At 42.3% G+C, this 21,924-nt stretch overlaps 1 protein-coding gene across 10 annotated transcripts in view; it reads left to right on the top strand.

The window, feature by feature from the left end:
* Positions 1–21,924, top strand: part of CRACDL (CRACD like) — a 494,556-nt gene that overhangs the window by 345,775 nt on the left and 126,857 nt on the right. For all 10 annotated transcript variants that reach the window (XM_085622830.1, XM_085622825.1, XM_085622824.1 and 7 more), the window contains 2 exons: positions 4,628–4,754; positions 16,990–17,151. In XM_085622830.1, coding sequence (XP_085478956.1) covers positions 4,628–4,754; positions 16,990–17,151 — 289 coding nt within the window. The remainder of the gene's footprint in view (positions 1–4,627; positions 4,755–16,989; positions 17,152–21,924) is intronic.

Genomic DNA, 21,924 nt, shown 5'->3' with positions numbered 1-21,924 from the left:
ATATGATGATGATCATTATATCAACCACAGGAGGATGAAGATTGAAATGCTGAATTGTCCATGCCGGAATTCCACCCCTGTGATTAGCATACTGCACATAGAGCTCCGCATTGGGCAATTAACTCACTGAACTATGTTACTTGCTACGACAAAGCACTCCCTGCCTTTTTACCTCCAATCATGAACTAAAAGTCTAAAAAAGGGGGATGGGTGGATTGGGTGTTTTTTTTAAAAATGCTTACCTATGTCCTTTCCAGCTAATTACAAAACATATATGTGCTCAGAATTTTCCACCCTTTATTATGGCCAATAATCATAATATATAATGTGAGTCTTTTCCTTGAGCAGCTTCACCTGGAGCTTTTAGAAATGATCCATGGAACAAAAAAGGAATAGACATGGTAAGAGGCAGAGGGTGGGTAGAGTGAGTGAGGTATTTATGAAGCTCACCACTGGGTTTTGTGGCACTAAAGCTGTAATTAACCTTGTTTCCTGTCCGGGTAAGACATGGCTTGGCAGTTCAGGCTGGACTGTTCCCATGAGGCACAGGGTCAAGACTGATTTGCATATAGCTGTGTCTGAACTGGGGTGGCGAAGTGAGCTAAAGAACGATGATGGATTCAACCCAGATCTGTGACTGCGGGTGAGTGTCTGAAAAGTTTCAGCGCTCCGTCCATCATCTCCTTGTGTTTGCTTCGATCCATTGGTCAACGGCCTGGAGGCAACTAAAGATTTTTCATGTTCAAGTATCCTTTGGGCTTTCTAGTGTTATATGTATCTGTGTGTTATCTGTATAGTTATATATATCAGATTAAGTCAAAACAATTGATCAGATCTGGTAATGATTTCATGTGGATGTTGAAAAGCATTGGTGAGATGATTGAGCCTTGAGAGACTCCTGCTTTACTGCCATATGGTTTAGAAGAGTACGGAGGAGTATATATAATATTAGTTTCATGTATGTACGATGTGATCCAAGTAAGAACTGTGCCCTCTGTTCCAGTTTCCTCAAGTCTTTGGATTAGTGTATTATGACCCACTGTATCAACGTCTGCCGAAAGGTACAAGAAGAAGAAGGGCAGCACAAATAGAGATTAGGCCCAATTCACTGCCTCTCCTGGACGGAATAGAGTTTGGAAGTCAAGTCTGGAATTGTTTTCAGTGAATTGTGACATCTTGGCAAAAGTTGCTCTTTCTATAATTTGCCAAGGAATGGGCCATTTGCAATGGGTCTGTAGTTGTTGGGGGTTTTGAATTCCCAGATTGTTTTTTTATTAATGGGCATATGTATGCCTTTTTATAAGTTATCTGGGAAATCTCCTGTTAAGGAGTTGTTCTGATTCGGATGGTCGCTGAAGTTGATAGTAGAATGTTTTTTGAAGGCTTGAGGTGACAAGGGTCTGAGGGGGCAGCTGGCTGGCTTGCTCGCATTGACAATATCCAGAAAATCAGCCGGTGACAGTTCTTTGGAGGAGAGTAGAAGCTGGGTTTAACTTTTTGTGCAGGGTTTTGTTGGAAACATGTTGCGGCTGTTGTTTTTGTTTGTTTAAGTAACAATGGAACATGCTTGCTTTTGTTGTGAGATAATTTGCCAGTTTGTCACAAAATTGTTGAGAAATGTGAATGGAAGCTTGTGCTCATTTTGACTTACGGAATTCTGTGAGTATTTTATAAAAATCCATATTGCCACACTTTGCATTGTGGTTTCAGCTGAAATAGTATCGCTTTTTTGCCTTTTTTGATTGTTGACTTGTCTGACACCAAGTGAGACCCTCCTCTTGACATCTACATCGTCTCTCTCAAAACTACATCTGCTATAACTATTTGGTGCTGGAGCCCCTCCTCCCACCTCTGCCCCGTATCAGTAAATATGTGCCCAGCACTACTTGGGTGGACAAATGGATATTGGGTATGTCACATTGCATGATTGGCCTTGCATCCCTCCAGTGCTCTTGGTTTGCCACGAATACTGGCTGACTAGAGTCATTATTTTGTGTTTGTCTTGACTTCAAAAGAAGGTTTATAGCACCAGCTAGCAAAGACTTTAAACCATATTAATACTCAAGGGTTTTTAGAAGTTTCTGTTCCCCTAAAAGCTGGTACTAGGCATTGGCACTAGAAAAGCCCTGTGGCTGTGTCCTACCTAAAAGAGGGGCCACTACACTGCCCAGCAGAAGAGAGGAGATTCCCTGGTCTGGAGGACAGTGCAAGGCACAGCTGAGTGAAACCTGCATGAGGAACGGCTAAGGAAAGTGAGCCTACTCGGAAATCAAAATATAATCAACTGAGTATGAAAGATGTGATGGGACTTTTGAAAGACAGCACTTTTGGTAGGCCTGCACTGCCCCTCTCCACCCTATATTTGATTGTTGCCATGATTCCTGAAAAGTTGGAATAATATGTCTACAACCTATTTCTGCAGGTATTGAGATTTAAAGGTGATAGAACCTAACATTAAATCAATGCTTTACCCTGATTACTGGCGAGAAACCAGTGGTTCCTGACGGTATCTCAGGCCCCAATTGTACCTTCACCATACAAAAGGTTCTTTGCTGCCCAACTGTTTATGCGATATGAGCTCCTGACGATGGCATCAGGGAGCACACAATTAGTCCTAGTCTGTCCCACAAGGTCATTCATTGGCTTTATAGAAAGTTTATTTTTTGATCAGGTTGGAAAGAGACTGGTCTACCTGACTGGCTTTCCTTCTTTCACTGATCACCCTTTAACCGGTGGCCCTGTTAACCTGACGTACATACTCTAGACACTCCTCATCATTGCTTTTTGTACTGAAACACCTCCATTTCTGGGTTGGGTCCAGTTCAGATTTGGGCAGTGAGTTATTTGGGTTGGCCACAGTCTGTGCTGCACTGCCTCTGAATCACAGCAGTACCCTTCTTGACCCCACTGATACAGGACTAACTTAAAGCCCTAGGTATATTGTAGCAGAGAAAGACTTATTTTAACATCCCAGTAACCACGCCAGGCACAGTCCAGTGTTACCTAGGTCGTCAAGGTTACTTTCTTGATTGCTGTCACGTGGCGGATACTGGCAGATACTTGCCCTTGGGTTATTTTGGGGTTGTTGGTTCTGAGCGCCTTCCTGGTCATATTCCGGTTTAGTCCATTCCATATGTACGGGAAGCATGTCTCTTCTGTGCCCTTTCAGCATCAAAGCCCATGTGTGGCATTGAGTTGTGCAATCCGGTGTCCCTCAGTATTCCCACAGGAACCAGTGTAGGCTGGCTTCTTGGCTGTGCCCCTCATGTGTTGCATATTGTTTAGTGTCTGCATGAATGACTCTACCTACCCATTCACTTGTGGCCATTGTGGGGTGATGTGGCGATGTCTAATGCCAAGACGTTTGAGCAGGTTTTGGAACTCAGAGTCCTGACATGGCGGTCCATTGTCCGGTTTAATTTTTTCAAGAAAGCCAAACAGGGAAAACACCTGAGGCATATGAGATGTAGATCATATGCTTTAGCATAGATTGCCATCTGGTGTTGTGCCCGGACGTTTGCACTTTGTTTTTCTTCGAAGAAGTCTTTGTAGTCACGAGGTAGGTGACTCCTCCTTTTGGTGATAGTGCGTATGGGCATCGACTCCATCCCCAGATTGTTTTTTTCCACCATCGGGTTTGGATGTGTATTGCTGCACTCTGTATCATTTTCAAATCCCTTCAACGCGCAATCCTCTGCCCTCGACGGTATTGTCTTTAGATCGCGGTTTCCCATTTAACACATCTCGTGTACACTGTAAAAACCTTCGATCGAGAACTTCGAGGCGGGCCATCGGGCCTACCCGTGCCAACCACGCCAGCAGTCGATGGAACGGACTCCGTTTAAGCTATGTCCTGGGTGTCGTGCTATGTTTCCACGCACCGACTTGCGCGAGGTCTGCAACCTGTGCTTATCCCTGGAACACAAAGAAAAATCCTGCGAAGCCTGTCGATCAAGGAGATGATGAGGAAGGATTAATTGATTTTTTATTCAAATGATGTACAACCCGAGTATTGTTCCTAAAAAAAAAAAAAATTACAATTTCCGTTCAGTTTTACATGAAGTAGCCACAGTTGACACGTTACACTCTAGTATACATCACCAACATTTCACCAACAAGCTTCCTCAAGAGGGCAAAATACTTTCCTAAAATTCATTCAAAAAGTGTGGCAAATAAACCAAAGGAATCTGTCACTAAGCGGATCATGGGAGCATCAATCAGTCTGATATGCCACTTCGGTGTTGTAGAGCTCAGCATCTCCCCCTGGGTTACCATACCAAGAAATATTGACAAATGAAGATGTGTTGACTAGATTACAAACCCTTAGATGCACTGTTTTGTGAATGAAAATTCCAAAACAACTTTCAGGACGTATCATTTCAAAAGTTTTTCAAACCTATGTTCTGGTGTTTTATTTTTGGTCTTATTACAATAGATTAGTCTTTAGTTAACTATTCATTGTTTTGTGGAACCCAGCCTCCCCCCCCCCCCCCAGTGCTACTTAACTGTGGAATTACATATTAAGAAGTAACAATAAAATGTAGTGCATGTTAAACAATGAATTTTTAAGTTCAAATTAAAATAAGTGTGTGGCAGTGTTTTCACATATGTTTGCTTTTTTTTGTAGGTCCCACATGGGAGGAAGAGCTTTATCACATGATAGCATTTTTATTCCTGATGTTGTGCAGGAACCTCAAAGACCCGGACGTGTGTTTTCCCAGGAAAATGTATCGGATCGTATAAGGACCTTACAGGTACTGCAAATAAAGCAAACACTATTCCCTAAACTGTGTTTTGAAATGTTTAGTTAAGCCTCTGAAATTTTCTTGCCCATGTACTTTCTTTGTAGGTTGCTAGTGATTCTTAGAACCATATTAACGATTGGCCATTCCTTGCTTCTTACTTCTTTATTGTTTCAGCTGATCATAATGGCCTTTGCTTAAGGGCTATTTTTATGCTTTGATCAGTCCACAGCTCCCCCTGCTGCCTGCCTCTAGGTTTTTTGTTTAGATCGAAGCCTTCTAAATCGCTCAACTGTGTGGTTGCAAAGGCATATTGTGGGCATGCTGAAAGCTTCCCTAGGAATGTGTTTCCCCCATTGCTTACCACTGACTTTGTGTTTAGTAACTCACATTTGCTTGCTTTCTATTTGCAGGCTTTATTTGTTTTAGACTGTCCAGCACGTCTTTCTCCCTCCCATGGAGCATAGCCTGTTTACCACCGCTCTCACTGACTCCTTGTATTCTTCCACCAGTGCTCTCTTTCTAAGAACTCCTTTTTTCTTTTTTTTGAGGCACTCCAGGAGAATACATGTCTTCAGTTGTCTCCCTTATGCTGGTTCACAGCAGTTAACATGCTGTATTTCTTTGAAAATGTTTCCTGATTCCTGTTTTTAACACTGCTACTACCAGCCATATCTGTGAAGAACAATGTTCTGTCTGTGAGCTTGTTTATGTTGGTCAGTGCTCTTTAATTAAAAGCATAACTTAAACAATCTTCTTCCTTAATTACACACCCATGCCATAGCTGGAAGTAGGCGAGCGGGGGGTGCTGAAGTTCCAACCAAAGTAAACATGCCAGAGTTCAGAAGTGAATGAGCAATAAACTTTGCTTTACATTTTTTTTTATCTTGTCACTTTTGCTGTGCATTCAACGACAGAGGTCAGATGTTAGGCTTTGCCTGCTGAGGATGGTCTGTGTTTACTTTTCTTTCTCTGACTGCAAAGTGAGATAATTTATGTGGCAATCTTGCTGGTTACTGGGTGTTGGAAAGAAAGGCTGTGGGATGTTATTTGTTTCTAGCATACAACAAAATGTAAATGCAGTACATAAACTGTTCAAATGTATCAGAATATATAGAGAATTAGGAAGGTACAAATGAAGCACATTTTTGATAATTCTGAAGTGATGTGGAAACAAATATTTTAATACGATCAAAACAAATCAGTGTACTAGGTGATGCTGATTTTCACACATTGTTTGTGCGCTGTAGGAGGCTGGCTAGTATATGGTGCACACTTATTTAAGTGATGCACCTTGCACTAATCCAGCCAACCCTTTTGGTAATTTTAGTGGTCTTTGATACCATAGACACTCTCAAAGTGATTGCGGTGGAGAGCATTTTCAGGCTTATGTTGAAGGAGTGTTAAGCAGCTTGTTTTCCAGATCTAATCATGTAGTGTAGGTTAAACGAAAAAGAACCATACAGTGTATATATAAAAATATTTCTAATTATTACACAACACTCACTAAGACATTGGTATATCTCCTACCGGGAGATATAAATACAAATACACAATAATACTTCAATTGCAATTAGGTAAGTAAGCACAGTACACAGTGGTCTCCAGGGGCGGAGACCAAACCATATACTAAAAAAGTGGAATGAAAACTGCGACTGATATCAGGACTTGGACCAGGAGACTCAGATGAGCCAGGGACATAAGGAACCACCCATTATAAGTACCCAGGAGCCCCACAGAGGCTGTGTGCAGAGTGGGAACACAGCCGCGTGACTAATGGAAGTCAATGGAGAAGTCGCAGTTGCAGCTTTGCAGAAAAAGGACCCTTCCCAGTGATTAGGCTACTGATTCCAGTGATTGTATGGACGAGAACAGGAGGTCTTGTAGACTTGTAACTGCCTGTTAAATTAATAACGTAGATCTCAAGCCCACAAGCAATACATGTTACATATCATAGTCACAGGATTAACTAGAATGAATTAATCTTGTTTCCTGTTAAATTAGGGGGAAGAGCCATTCTACTGAGCTGCCCCTATGGATTGAGAAGGACGTCTTTATATATCTTTATTGCAAATCCCCAAGATAAAGAAACGTTTTTACTTCTGAAGCAAGTCGTAGAGGTCTTAGCAAGAAATTAAATATTGGCTATGGCTGCCATTGGCTACAATGTAAATAGTTCCATCGTACACGGTTTATATTGTCCAGTGGTTTATTCATGTTTTACAGAACACCACTTTTGACTTTCCCAGGGTGTAATTATGTAGAATAGAGGAAGTAGTTTCTAGTCTAACAAAAGTAGTCCTCGAGTTTGGATTAAGTAACATTATAAACATCAGTTTGGAAAGGAGAACCTAAGCTATCTGACCTCCTGAAGTACTATCAACTTAATGTATTAACAATAGTAAGAACGAAATGGGTGTTTAGATTAAGAGTGGACCTTAATGGGGTTGGGTGGACCAAATCACCTATTGTATGGATGGCATCCAAAGAGACCATGGTCTCCAGCATATAGAAAATAGGGTTGAAAAGCATGATACTGGAACATCCTTGATGGGTGTTATGTACTCTCCCTGAACCGTGAATTCTGGCAGGATTCAAAAGCTAAAAAAGAAAGGAAATATGTACTTTAAATGGCTTAAAGAGGTCCATATCAGCACTGGCCTCCTGATTGGCGCCTTCTTCTGCAAAGAATGCCCAGACAAATTATACATACTTTGCTGCATTTGAATGGTATGCTTAAAGTCCAACTATGAGGAAGCTTTGAGCTGCTTGGACACTGTTTACTAGAAGTCAAATTCTCTAGGAAAGCATGTAATCTAAACTAATATCAACATTTTATTAGGCCATTCAAGCTTTTCCAGTTAAATTACCACTTAGGATGAGAGAATAGCTTGACTTCAGGGAACTTGACGATGGAAAACGCACATGAGGTTTTGGAAGCTCTAAGAATGTGTAGTATTAACTTATGACTTTGGTGTAGGAAGGTGGAATCTGACTGCATGGTTACCCCCATTTTTTTCCTGGTGTTTTGCTGGTTTTCGACTAGTCTGACTGGGATCCTGCTAATCAGGACACCAGTTTATCTGCTTTCTCCCTAAAATTGATTGCATGTACCTTAGGTGCACTCCAGATTGGATTCTGGGGTACCCTTATAAGTGCCTAGTATATGGTATACTATGTACCCAGGGCATAGGTACCCCAGAGGCCTCCCAGGGGCTGCAGCATGTATTATGCCACCCCTGAGAGACCATTCAAAATGACACCACCGGTCTACTACAGCAGCCTGTGTAAGGTGGTGCATGCACCCCTTACTTAGATATAGGTTCACTATATCTATCCTATATCACTGCACATATAAACCTATCAGTCACCCCTATGGCAGGCCTTGTCAATCCTGAAGGCAGGGTGCTGGGTTTTATGTGAGAGGGTGCACCTGCATGAGCAGAGCCCTTCTGCAGTCTTCGGAACCTATTTTCCGGGGTTGTTTGTGATGCAGCCAACCATATATAATTAAGTGAATTGTAACCTTACGGTAAATGCTAACTTTAAAATGGCTGCATGGAAACATGTTGTGTTTGGTGTCAAACACCTTGGAATCATACCTCTCCGCCGGTAACTGGCGGGGGAGGTATGAGTCCACCCTCCTAGAGGGGCAAATATGACATATCGGGTTACCCGGTACCAGCATTCTTGACCTGGGCATCACAAAATGGATGCTGCCAGCCACAGACACAAGACTGCCCTCCTGCTGCTGAGCCAAGCTTGAGCAGGGGAAGGCTTGACAATAGGTTTCCTGTCACAGGAAGGTTAGACCACCTCCCAGACAGGATTTAGTGTATTGGGACTGGGTGGGTGCACTCTGAGTGCTTTCATGTCTGCACTGGGGGCACATTTGGTGTCCCTGTGCATAGTCCAGCTCAGACCGGTTGCAGGAGCCATTTGCTCCTGCTCTGGCGCGAAACTGGACAAAGGACATGGGTATAGCCACTCCTCTGTCCTGACCCTCCCATAGGTGGGTCACCTGAGTTTGTCCCACCCCTTCCTTGGGTATAAAGTAGGAACCCCTGACTACAGGACTTTAGATTTTACCTGGACTAAACTCTGCTACAGAAACCAAGTATTTTGACGATCTGCTCGACGCTGGATTACTGAAGAATCTCCCTTGGAGTAAAGTAGTTACTCCCCTGCAAGGCAGGCACCTAAAACGCATCTGACCGGTTTGCATCTCCCGAGCTCCTGAGGACCCTGAAGATTTCTGCAACACAGGAGGTGGGTTCCCGTGGTCTCTGAGGTTGATCTGCGCTCTCAGCTATCTGAGGCCGGTATCCCTCGTGGGGACCGTGCAACCCGAAACCCTGTGCGCCGCATACATTTGCAGCATCATATGCTTTTGGGCGACTCCTGAGGCTGTGATTTAAGCTACTTGTAGTCCTGACCCTGAGCAATAATTGCACCAAAGATTTCCGACCTACACTCCACGAGTGTTCCTTGGGCTGGTATTTTATGATTCAGCTCGAGGTCTCTTCACGATCCCTGGTCCGTTGGCCTCTGGGTCCCTGTGAAGGTAACTTTGACTTTCTGTGGGCTTTCCTGGTTGCTCCAGACGTGCCTGACTCTCCATAGCTTGGAGAGTCCCCAGGACCGTGCTGGTCCTCACCGAAGCATCTTTCCTCTGCCTGCTTGGGTTGCATTTACCAAGGCTGGTTGGTGTTCAATCCGGACACTGACCCGTCGCCCCCCCCCCCCCCCCCCTCCTCCGCCCAGCACTCGACATCCTTCGTGGGACAGTTCACCTCCGGACTTTGGTCGTCGTCGACGTCTCCTGGTCCCCGTGGCTGCAGAGTCAAACTTCACCTCTGCTCACCTCAAACACCGATATCGGTGGGCATTCGTCTATCGTGCCCCTGGTCACTGAAGTGACCCAGACTCTGTCCCCTCTGCTTTCAGGTTATTCTCAGCTCCGATCCAGGCTTGGATCACACCGGACACTTCATCTTCCCGGCAGCAGCACTTTTCCGCATCACGCCATTGAAAACTACGAAGGTTTCCGACATCACTTGACCCCTATGCACCCGGCTCCTCTGGGATAGGCAACACTGGTATCTCGGTACTCTCAAGGGTGCTGGCCTTAGAACCTTCTATGTTTAACTGGGTTTGCTTAAAGACCTCTCCGAAGTGTCCTTAATCTTTAAAATTCCAACCGCGACTTTCCCATAGAGTTGTATGGAGCTTGCGTCTGTGTTCTCACACTGCATGGGTCCCCTGTGTCACTACCTTGGGTGGTTTCTTAGGGTCCCAGCGATTCTACATACTCTAGGCACTGTCTAGTCAAGTCGTGGTTTTTATACCACTTTCTTAGTATATGGTTTGGTCTCCCCCGGGAGCCCACTGTGTATTGTGCTATTTACGGTTGTTCTAGTGATTTACTATTGTGTGCTTTGTTCCCTAATCTCATAAAGAGGTTAGTAGAGCGTGTTTAGTAATAAATACATACATTTTTTATATTCCTTGTGTGGTTCTCCTTTCATTTGGTCATTCAAGAGATTATAATCTGGTAAAACAAGCTGCTTTACATTCCTTCGCGACTTAGCCTGAAGGCTGCTCTCCATAGCTACCACTAGGATAGCTTTCAATAAAGGTCTTCTTAAACCTAATCATCAATACGGGTTGTTTGGACTGGTACAAGGTGCCGACTTTAACAAGTGGACAGCATATACCAGGCCAACTTCTCACATTGGTGTGCAGCGGTTGGGATTCAAGCTTGCTATTGTTTTACCAGATAATCTCATTGAGTGACTAACTGAAAACCACTAAAGGTATTAGGTACATATAAATCAAGACTAGATTAATTAAGTTCTACTGAACTTGGAGTTGGGTAAGTCAAGGGTCTAGCACACCATTTCTCCAACTCAAGAGAGTTTAGTAGCTCCCACTAGGTTAGGTAGGTGCCTACACCACATAACTCTAGTATGTCTTTTAGGCCTGAAGTCAGTGGTTCCTTGCCAACTAAGTATGACCATCTCTCATTCCAAGAATTGAGAACTATGTGTACATCTAGGAAACTGAAGACAGGGAGACATGCAAGCCCCCAACGTCTCAGAGATGTTGCTTTAGATGACCTCAGAAAGACCCCAGGGTCTGATGAGGCAGGCAAGTTGGGTGGGACAGCAGAGGACGACAGACAAGGAAGTGAAAACTTCTATGGCATGGACTCCAATGCTGACCAGGAGGATCCGCTCATACTGTTCATAACTGCAGAGTCGGTCTCTTTTTTGCAAGACATTTATATAGAATGGGATAGAGAAGGTACATGTTTTCCCTCCGATGAAGGGCTGCTATATGAGAGTTCTTTCAGTTTTCATAAACATCCATATAGCGAGAGTTGTCTGTTGGATGATGGAGCATGATCAATGTACAGTTCCTCTAGGAATCGGCAGAAGTGGAGTTCAAGACAATACTTGAAATCTTTCCTGACAATGGTTTCTATACTAGCCAAAAGATCCAGTAGAGCACATATGTTCGGTGGAGGTTACCCCTTGGTAGCGAATTGGAAAGAGGAATTAATAGAGTAATATCACTAGGGAAACCATGAAAAAATGAGGAGGTGCCAGTAAAAGCACATGATATTATGAGGTTAAGATTACCAGAATCATGGTTATAGAGTTGAAGCCATGAGAAAATGCCATGATGGGGATGTGGCATTTTGTGCAGTTTGGGTTAGGGATTTGGGCATACCAGTATGCAGAATTTACTCTTGTTAAATTGTTATCTTAATTGTGGTTTTGTGTGTCTTGTATACCTTCTTAGAAGTGCTAATAAAAATGTATACCAAAAGAGAGCAGCATAAGAGTTCTACCATCTACAGCAGTACCCCCTTCATCCATTGGAACAGTATTAAACTGCAATGTTTGACATCAAGAAAAAGGAAATATATATATATGTGTGTGTGTGTGTGTGTGTGTGGTATCAGGTAACCTATTTTAAGTTACAGCCGGCAATTGTGGGTCCTGTGCTTATGTGAATACCCAAGTTCGCTCTTGACAAAATTATTATTATATGTACTATTTAAAAAATGTAGCTATCAAAGATATAATTTAGAGAAAAATTATTTTCAATGTTAGGTTACAATTATACTGCATAGCAATTATCCAGCAACATTAACACGTCAAAAACAATTTAGGATTCGGTTGCAGCAGTGAAGCCTCCTTCATCTTGGGTAAACAAAATCCTCAAATCGTACTCAATCAGCCCTCAGGAATCCACCTGTTAGAATAAAATGACTCCCTGATTGATGTACAGGTAATTTTCTTTGCTTAAAGGTTTCTGTCATAGTTCCCTTGCCAAGATGACTATCAGTGATATAAGTGAACACGTTTAATTTGTTCAGAAATAGCACCTGAATTAAAGTAATACTGTTTACTTCATAAACAGAGGAGGTTCGCCCAAACTGGGTGCAGATTTGTACAAACACTAGTTATTCTGCATTTCTTGATTTGCTTTCCATTCAGAGGAGATAGAATTACATACATTTAACAATAGTTAAAAAATGTTTTTAGGTTTCAGATCAAGGCATTCCACATGTTTCCTTATCTTTGACTTGCCTCATGCAATCTTCATGTCCATGTGGCAAACAAATATGCTCCCAAGTATTTGTTGCTTGTAGAGTAACACAAGGCCTTAAAAGGGTGTATGCTCAAAGGGTACACGGTGTACGTTCACTAGCTATCACTCACTGTTCAAGTAGGTTAGTGAGTTAGTATTAGAGTTAAGTGATTAGTCCTGTAAACATGTCAAGAGTTGAATAAAAGGGCATTTTTGGTCTCTTAAGCTTCCAGTTGGCCAAGGTTCTACTTTACAAGGATAAGCTGCACCACTTCTAGGTTACGTTGAAAACTTGGTAGGTTGTGCAGTCTAATTACATAATTTAATTATACAGTGCATAGAAGTGCACCCTTATTATAGTTTTCTGCGTTCTGTTTAGTGTAAATCTTAGCAGAGTGGCAACATTACAGGGGGTAGTTGTCTCTCCAAGAACACCAAATATTACCCTCTTGAAATGTATGCTCTTGGAGTCGACCCTTACAGGGAGACAGGCGTATGCAAATTAAGGATCTCCCTTACATATTGCATATCACAGTGAGGTGTAATACCTGGAGATGTATCCCAGAAACTAAACATAATGTATTATGAAGCATTACAAAGCAGAAAGACACCGCTACATTGTGATGTGTATAATTTAGAATTCTGGAAGTGAATTATTTAGATCCTGTAATATGTGTGTCCACCAGATTTCTAATTCAAACCTATGTCAACTCCAGCCTGGTTGATTCAGGACCCAGTCCTGTAGGAACTGTTCAAGTGAAGTCTGTCTGAAAGCAGGCTACAGCAGAGAAGAGAGGCTGTCTCAGCAGGAATGCAACAAAGGCAAGTTCTAACATTTAGAAACCTTGGGCAGAAGGAGCCAGGCCATTTGGTGTCTTTTTTACTGCAGTGATCCTCTATTTCTTCCTCTTAAGGGTTTAGCTGCTTCTACATTAACACTTCAGCATTTGTTTTTAAACTTACACGGCTGAATTCATGTAGAGCCATATTGGTACTTGAGGAACTTAGAGAATGAATCTGTAGCAAACAACATGTAACTGCCATGTTCCATAACTGAGTGTCTGTGTCGTGATTAAAGATTAGGCCTGCTGGGAGCTTCATGCTCCCTCCCCTACATCGGTTGTGTATTTTTTGTGCGGGTTTCTAATCATGGTTACGTCTCTATATGATTAGGTATTGACTGTTGCCTTAGTCAACACATATGACTCAAAGAACTTTCAGTGTGTAGGAGAATTTGGCAGAAGTATTCCTTATCACCTATTACCTGGTCGATTGTAATTCAACCAAGTTGTGTAAATATGTTCTAGCAGTGTGTTAACACCTTAGTAAATGGGGCTGCAATTCAACAATTTTAGGGAAATTAATGTTTGAGTGTTAGACCCTTGGCCAGCATATTGATGTTTTAAACATTACCTTTATGCATTTCAGGATGTGGTTACAGAATATTATAGAGTTAACTTGAGTTTGCAGGAATAAGCTTGAATCCATTTGAAAATTATACATTTCTCAGCTGTTCATAGTATGCCATGACAAACAGAATATAGGCTATGTAGGTGTACAGTGGATAATTCCCTCACTTGCGGCAATGTGCTACGCGATAAGTCCGTTAATTAAAGGTGTGTAGTTGGGCACAACATCCCATAAACAGATGATGACATAATGTTATACCATAATTCTATCGCTTGCGTTTATGAATTCAGATATCAAGGTAACATTCAGTCTTCTGTCTCTCATATTGTAATTTATTCTCCCACTAATCTTCAGTCAAAATCAAGTTCATCCCTGTTTAAGAAAGCTAAAGGGACATATCATACTTTTACTTCACTTGGTGGACCTTTGCCCTGATTCAGAGTATATTTATGATTTGTTTTATAAATTTTGGAGCTCTCCTTGGGTCACTTTGTTGTTGTCATGTTATGTTGATTTGTATGACGCAATTTATCACCCATGAGGGTCTCCAGGTGGCAGAGCAGGAAAGTAGGCCCTGCCGAGCAACTAATTGAACAGCCAGGTCTTCAGTTTCTTGCAGAAGTTGAGAAATGAAGGCGCTGTCCTGATGTGTTGAGGAAGTTCATTCCAGTTCTTGGAGGTTATGAAGGAGAAGGTGCGCCCTCCTTACTTACTTCTGTGGACGCGGAGTACCTGTGCGAGAGAGAGAGGTAGAACGTCGGTGTCTGGACGGTTGGTAGAGTTGAAGTTGGTCATTGAGGTATGCTGGTCTGATGTGGAGGACTTTCTAGGCGTGGACAAGCAGCTCTGGTTTTTAAACCGGTTTCTCTCCTTTCCGACACTTATGTGGTTTTGCCAGTGGACATATATTTGCTTAACTTTCACTGCATGGAGAACTTGGCAGACTCGCCTCATATCAAAAGGTTTGTGCAGTAAATATTGACTATTTGACTTTCACTGTTAGCGAAGTGGATAGAGTGGAGGGGAGCATAGTCCAGTTTTGTAAAAACAGGCCTTGTTAAACAACATCCTACTGTATGTTTCTGTGTCCAGCTTTGGGGTCAACTTCCAACGAGACATAGGTAAAAATTAAGAATATTTGTCTCCCGCAATGGGACAACAAAGAAAACTGAGGATGAACAATGCTGCCTCGCAGTCTGATCAGGATGGCTGATTGAAGCAGGAGGAACATAGCAGCTATTATAAACAACCTTCCTTCACAGATGCTATTTTCTAGTTGCTCATTATATCCACAGATATTTCTCAAAGGCTGATTCCAGTAGAGAGGCGCTCTCCTTGCTTGCAGTGAGACAAACTTCCAGTGCCAGTCAAACTCATGTTTTCTTATGTCCAAAGCACACACCACTGGGTTCGACAGACATTATCTCCAATCCTATCTCCTGCCATTTGGGGTGCTTTTAGACACACTAGCTATTCATTGAGCAGGGATGGCCATAAACACATCAAGCCAACCATGACACTGAAGATACCATACTCACAATCTTTTGAACACCTTGTCTCCCAGATAATCTGCATAGGCATGCACCATCCACTATGTGGTGGCCGAGAACTGTACAGAAGACCTGGACTTTATATATCTATGTCCTTTTCTAATCTGAGTTAATCAGTCAGGAGCGGAACGATGAAAAACTCCAGTACCTAAAGGAATGAAATACAAACCTATTCACTCTTTTCTAACATCGCCATCAGTATAAGATTGCTTCCTTGTTTTTTGCCAGCTTCTGTATAAGGTTTTGAAATGCTGTGCTATTCTTGGGAGAAACCACAATGAAAGCAGAAATGCCATAAAAAACGTTCAAATAAAAACCACATAGTCAGTTTAAAAACATATTCGGATTATAATAGACAATCTAAAAGCATAAAATATACATATCCTGTTAAGATATCATAGCGATTGGAATTGAAAAAGTATAATTATTGTGCCTAAAATTAACAAGGACAGGAGCTGGAAGGTTACATGCCCTAGACGCCTGGCTTCTTGCAGCTGGCTGGGATAGAGCACAAGACTTACAAAAAATATCCCAGAGGCATCAATTCCATGTTACTCCTAGCTATTAGATTGCTCAAATATCCAAAGAGCAGGTTCTGCACCAGCAGTGAAGAACTAAAATGGACTACGACGTAATCATCACAGTGGTCCACCTCCCCTGGCCCAATCCAACCCCCTGCGGGTCAGCAGTACATTACTTACCAAAGATAGGGTACCTGTGGAGAATAAGCCAATCCAGTGTTTTATTAAATAGCTCATTGTATGTCTCCCTCTGATCTTACACATGCTAGGTACTCTGGTAAGGATCACCACATACGGGCATGAGGGTGGCAGAAGATTCACCACTGGTGGACAATAGCTTTGATGTGAGCTTCCGATTCTAGACTCAGCGCTGGTGGGGGCTCCGGAAGGGTTGGTTCCCTCTATAAGGTGGTGGCGCACATCTGAGCAGATGAGGGGGCGTAGGAGAGGAAGGTTTTCGCTTTCTGCTCCGGGTTCAATGTAGTCGAGTCCCCTACAGCAGCAGCTCTCCTGTGAGCTTCCGTGTTTTCCAAGGCTCCAACATGCTCGGCGATCGTCTGTCCATCCTGGTGCATGGGCTGGCACGAGCACAACAACAGGAGAGGAGCAGTGTTCTTTGTAAGTGGTTTAAGATAATTGATATTGAGCAGTCCAACTAATACTTCTCAGTGTGTTCTTGTGGTGTGTTAATATGTTGTACTGTGTTAGGATAATAGAGCGGTGTAAAGTAGACTCACTCTAAATACTGTACGTGTTATGGGCTGATTTACTGGTTATTCAGTGTTTATTTACAGTCTTGTATCTTGCACAGTAGAGTGTGATTCTCACATGGAATGTTGTTAGTGGCTTCTCTTGGTGTGAGTTCCAGACCTCATCCAGCTGCCTGGTGGAGCCTGGAGCAGTGGCCAAGAGAATTTGTGTGATGTTTCTCCATCTCCAGTTTTTCCCGTTGTCTACCTTCAACTATAAGACTTTGGCCGGTCATTGACTAGGTCTACGGCTGATTATGATAGGAAAGTGATGCTTGCCTCTGCAGCACACTTCGATTACAGACACTTTTAGAATTCATTAATTGTTGAAAAGAACGTAAAAAATAAATTGTTAAAATGCTTTGGTTCATAACGGTTAAATGTTATGGTGCTGTTTATTCCTTTTGTGCTGCAGCTGAAGCTTCAGGGCACCATAGTGATGGGCCCTCCCCCATTACGAATTCCGTCCAGGCGGACAGATGACACTGGTACCAGCTCGGAGGATGATGGTTTACCCAGGAGCCCTCCTGAAATATCCTTAATACAGGAAGCTTTAAGTCCCGGCACTGTATCAAGGGTAAGTAAACATAATATTACATTACAATATTGGAGCAGTGTCACAGAGGCATTTGAGTACTACAAGTAGTTCCACAGCAGTACTCTTTTATAGACTCCTTACATGCCTTGATGAATTGACCATAAACATCCAACTCCCTATTCGTAAATGTGCAGTTTATATTGGTACTAATTGTATATGAATGTTCCCATTTTAGATGTTTTTGTGGCCAATTCACAAAGGCATACCTTTTTGAATCAGCCCAATTTTTTTATTGAGATCCAAAAATTGCGAAACAAATACATCAATTCATGAAATTCATACACCGACAATAAATACACATATAAAACACATTTCATTACAAAATTGATCTAGCAGCAAAAAGAACTGCATTGAAACTCCACAAGACATAAATACAAAAAACAAGTCTGGACAGCTTCCTCTCTAATTCAAGCCACCAAAAGTGCGTAAAGTACTTAATTGGTAAAGAAGCAATAAGGTGCTATCCAGGCATTTAGATCTGCCCGAGGCTTCGTCCATAAACCACCCCCAAAGTTTATCGAATTTTTTTTATCCCCTCATTACGCATTGCTTACAGCTGTTCCTTATTCCCTACTTGTTTAATTTTTTGCATCCATTCCCCTATCGTGCGGTTCAGCGGTGTCCACCACTTTTGGAGTAATAGGGATCTGACCAGTGCCATTGCCACATATAATCATTTTACAAATTTAGTGGTTAAACAAGAAGCGGGATCGTACCTCAGAACTTTCCACCAGATACTGGGAGCTAGTTTAACCTGCCAATCCTTCTCCAAATACTTAAATATTTCATTCTGAAATTCCTGAATCAGGGGACACAGACTATTTACATGCAACTAGTTTGCAGCTGCCCTCAAGGCACATCGAAAGCAATGACCCGTCCAGTTAGGGTTGACTTGTGCAAGAAATTATTGAGTTCTGTATAGCAAACATTTACTAAAAAAATAGCATTAGGTGCCAATTGTCTCCTCTCTGAACAATAAAATTTAGTATATTGACTTCATCCCACATCTTTTTTGTTAATTCCAACCCCTCGTATTTTTCCCATTTTTTGATTGCTTTTTGACTAAGATCAGGGCCCTTCATAGAGGCGAACAATTTTTTCCATTCCCTGGGCCACTTATGGTCGGGAGCTTCAACTAACGTGGTTAACACTTTTAGACAACTGCTAATCTGGTTAAAATCTAAATTACTAAATACTTTACCCTACATTCTAAAAGATCTGAGGAGCAGAAAGTCACCTTGAACTAATTTGTGGACTTCAAACATGCATAACCACCTCTGACCAGATAAAAAGTCAGCTGGCTTCTTGGACCCCACTTTCGTCACTTTTGCACTATACCGGGTGCCAAATTAGTGCCAGAATCCAAAACTAGTTCTGACAAAGGTGTAACCGCATTAATATGGGGGACGGCATAACTCCCATAGTCGGTTTTGATGCGATTAGGTTGATTCTGTTTGCTAATAGTTTTGATATTATTTTATAATCTACTTTAAATAAAGTAATTGGACAATACTAGTTTGGATCTTAGCCATCGTTCCCCTTTTAAAAAAATGTACAACATTCCCCAAATGAAATTAAACTAGTATAGACTTCCCCCCCCCCCCCCTAACATTGTGACGGCAACAAGTGAGAAATAGTCGACTAAAATATCTAAAAAAAGATTTGAAATATTCCACCGAAAAACCATCAGGCCCACAGGCCTTACAAATGGGAGATTTTAAACCACCTCCTCCAATTTTTCCTGGAGAAAGGTTGAATAATATTTTCCACCTCTTCCCCGGATAGCGTAGGAATATTGCAGTCTGCTAAAAACTTTCCCAGGAGTTTTTTATCGACCAATTGCTTTTGAGTATAAATCTGCTTATAATGATCAAGCATAATTTTCCCCACTTTCTCTGGCTCCTTGCACCTAACCCCTGAAACCGGGCATTTCAGTGCATCTATCCTGTTATTGGCAGTTGTTCGTGTGCCTGCCAGGCTAAAAACCTCCCCATGAAACTACTCTTCTCATAAACCTTTTGGATGTAGGCACAATTTAAAACCTCATGCTATGTATAATACGCCTAGCTTAGTGCCTGTTCAGCCCTCCCAATTCTCTTTTATTAGACTTAGAAGAATTCCTTAGCAATTTTTCATAAATATGCTGGACTGTCCTTTCTAGAACTTGCTTTTGTAGTCTAGCCCTTCTACTATTCTCGGCGCCCTTCCTTATCACCAACCCTCTAAATAGGCTTTTAAACTATCCAACACTATGCTTGGGGGAGTGGAACTATGATTCATAACCAAGAATTCCTTTATCTCTTCTTGCACATCCTCCTGTAGATATTATTTATTAAAAACCTAACGTCTAGAATTCCTTTGTAGCTTTCCCCACCGATATATCAAGGACAATCATTGCATGATCTGAAAAACCATTAGGTAATGTCCGCTAGCCTTTAAAATCCAGAGTCTTTTAAAGTAGGAAAAAATCTATGCGAGAAGTGCTACAAAATCGTCCAGAAAAACAGGTGTATTCAATTTTTGTGGGGAAAGCTGCCCTCCATGGATCAATAAGTCACTGTTTTCTGATAGTTTTGCAAACCCTTTGCAGTTTTGGGCTTTAACTGTCTCTCTAACTTTACTGAGGAATCTAATCTTGGATTCAGTAGAAAGTTAAAGTCACCTCCGAAAATGATTTCGCCTGGGATTTGTAATACTGATCGAAAAAGCTCCTAGTAAGGCACAGCATTATCTTCCACTGGGGCATACCAACTCACAAACGTGAGATGCCTAGACAGCACCAGCCAACTCACCCAGCACCAATATCCACATTTGTCATTGGGAAAATCAACCACTCCGGCACCTAGCCTCTTGGCCAAGAAAATTACGTTGCCATGGTCTGCCGCCTGGGCAGAGGACAATCTGAGGAGTAGCCCGCTCAGGTTTTAAACATTGAAAATTCAGACTATTTCCCTACTGGGATATGCGTTTCTTGGACTAAGATCACTGATGGGTTCTCATCTGTAATCCAGGCTTCCATTGCGCATAATTTCTTTTTGCTATTAAGACCATTAACTTTAAAAGAAGCCACCTTCAAATTATTATTCGTCATCATTTCGATTTACTTTTCCCAGTAGATCCATTAGATACAGAGAGAGCCACAGAAAGTGTGTGAAGTGCTTAGTGTGCAAAGAAACAATAAAATGTTACCTATATCGATAAATACTATTTCATCCCATGACCTACCACGAATGGAGAGCATGCATATCCAGCCTACCCAGCTATTGCCTACAAATACGCACTTAGTGACAGACCTTACTATCTTGCTCTTCGTATCTAATTTACTGGGCCTGTATGCCTGATCTTTTCCAATAGCGGACCATCCCCTCCAAGCATTAAACTATTGTAGTACAAAGATAGAATCAACCCAACACTTGCGCCCTCCTTCTTTCAAATGTAACATTCTAAACATTTAGGACAGTGCATGTTGCTATGAATCGCAAGTTTAGATCTTTTTTTAGCAAACCTATTACACCCTCCTTCCTGCCTGACCACCACTAAGCTCCCAAACCCCCCTCCCCAAGCAGTGGTGAGTAGCTCGCCTTAACACCTGACATGCTTCCCCACCCCAGAAAATAATGGCACTGTGCCAAAACCCGTTGGCCCCTCTCCTCCAGTCCCCCCCACCCACGAATCAGCCCCAATATCTGCATGTTGGGAAAATACACATGTTGCTATCCACTGGAAAAGACCTTGCTATGCTGCACCTCTTTGTCCAATATCTACATGCCTACACCTCCCCATCTTCACATGCTGTATGGCAATTGCAACATATATGTTCAGAACAGAACAGAAATTCAAACAACTCGTACTTTTGAAGTCCTTGCTGCAGAGAAATGTGTTTCCTCTGGGCTTCTAATAAGGGGTTCTTGCTAGTCCAAGTGGAAAATTTGACACTGCTGTTGCTTTTTTAGGAACTTGTGAAAAATGGCAATCTCAAATATTTTTAAAACGCATAACCTCTTTTGAAATAGGCTTTACAGTGTATATGTGTCATCTTATATGATTCTCAGAGGAGTTTCCTAGAAAAAGTGAATGGTACCACCTGGATGCACGACGGGCATAAGGCCATTGTCACTTAGCTACTTCTACTCGAGGCAGCAGGCTCCAAAAGAGGGCCAGCCCACTGTATGGAGATGCGTGGAGGGACGAAATCCTAGCTTAATTAGAGGCCCAAATTTTTCACGACAAGTGACAGGGATTTGGGAAGGAGGACACCCTGGTTGGGCAAACAGGTTCACCCCACTAAGGTCACTAGAGGAGATTGACTGACTATTCAATTCACATTCCCCTCTAGTGATGGTTGATACGGATCAGATAAATCCTGATCAGGCAGACCCGATAGAAGGAACCTTTCCCATACATTGCCTGACCAAAGAAGATGGACAGTCATTACCAGGGGGGGTGGGCGGAGGATCCTAGTAAAGACCATAGGAGTCCCAGACCCTCTCGCTGGGGGTTGGTCACAAACACCCTTAGGGACAGGAATCATAGCCCCAGAACCAAGACAGCAGGATAGTGACCTGCAGAAACTATCCTCCAGAAAGAAAGGGGGGCGGGCTAATACTACCCAAGGAATGGCAGGGGTAGGGCCCGTCACTATAGAGAAAGAGGGCCTGAAAATTATTTCGTGGAATATAGCAGGTATTGCAGGGAAATTTAACAACAAGGATTGGCGTCAGTATATGGCCCATTTCCATATAATTTGCCTAC

The sequence above is a fragment of the Triturus cristatus genome, chromosome 8, assembly GCF_964204655.1.
Source record: "Triturus cristatus chromosome 8, aTriCri1.1, whole genome shotgun sequence".
In the NCBI taxonomy this organism is placed as follows: domain Eukaryota; kingdom Metazoa; phylum Chordata; class Amphibia; order Caudata; family Salamandridae; genus Triturus; species Triturus cristatus.
The sequence above is the reverse complement of the archived record's forward strand: the minus strand, read 5'-3'. Positions and strand labels throughout refer to the sequence as shown.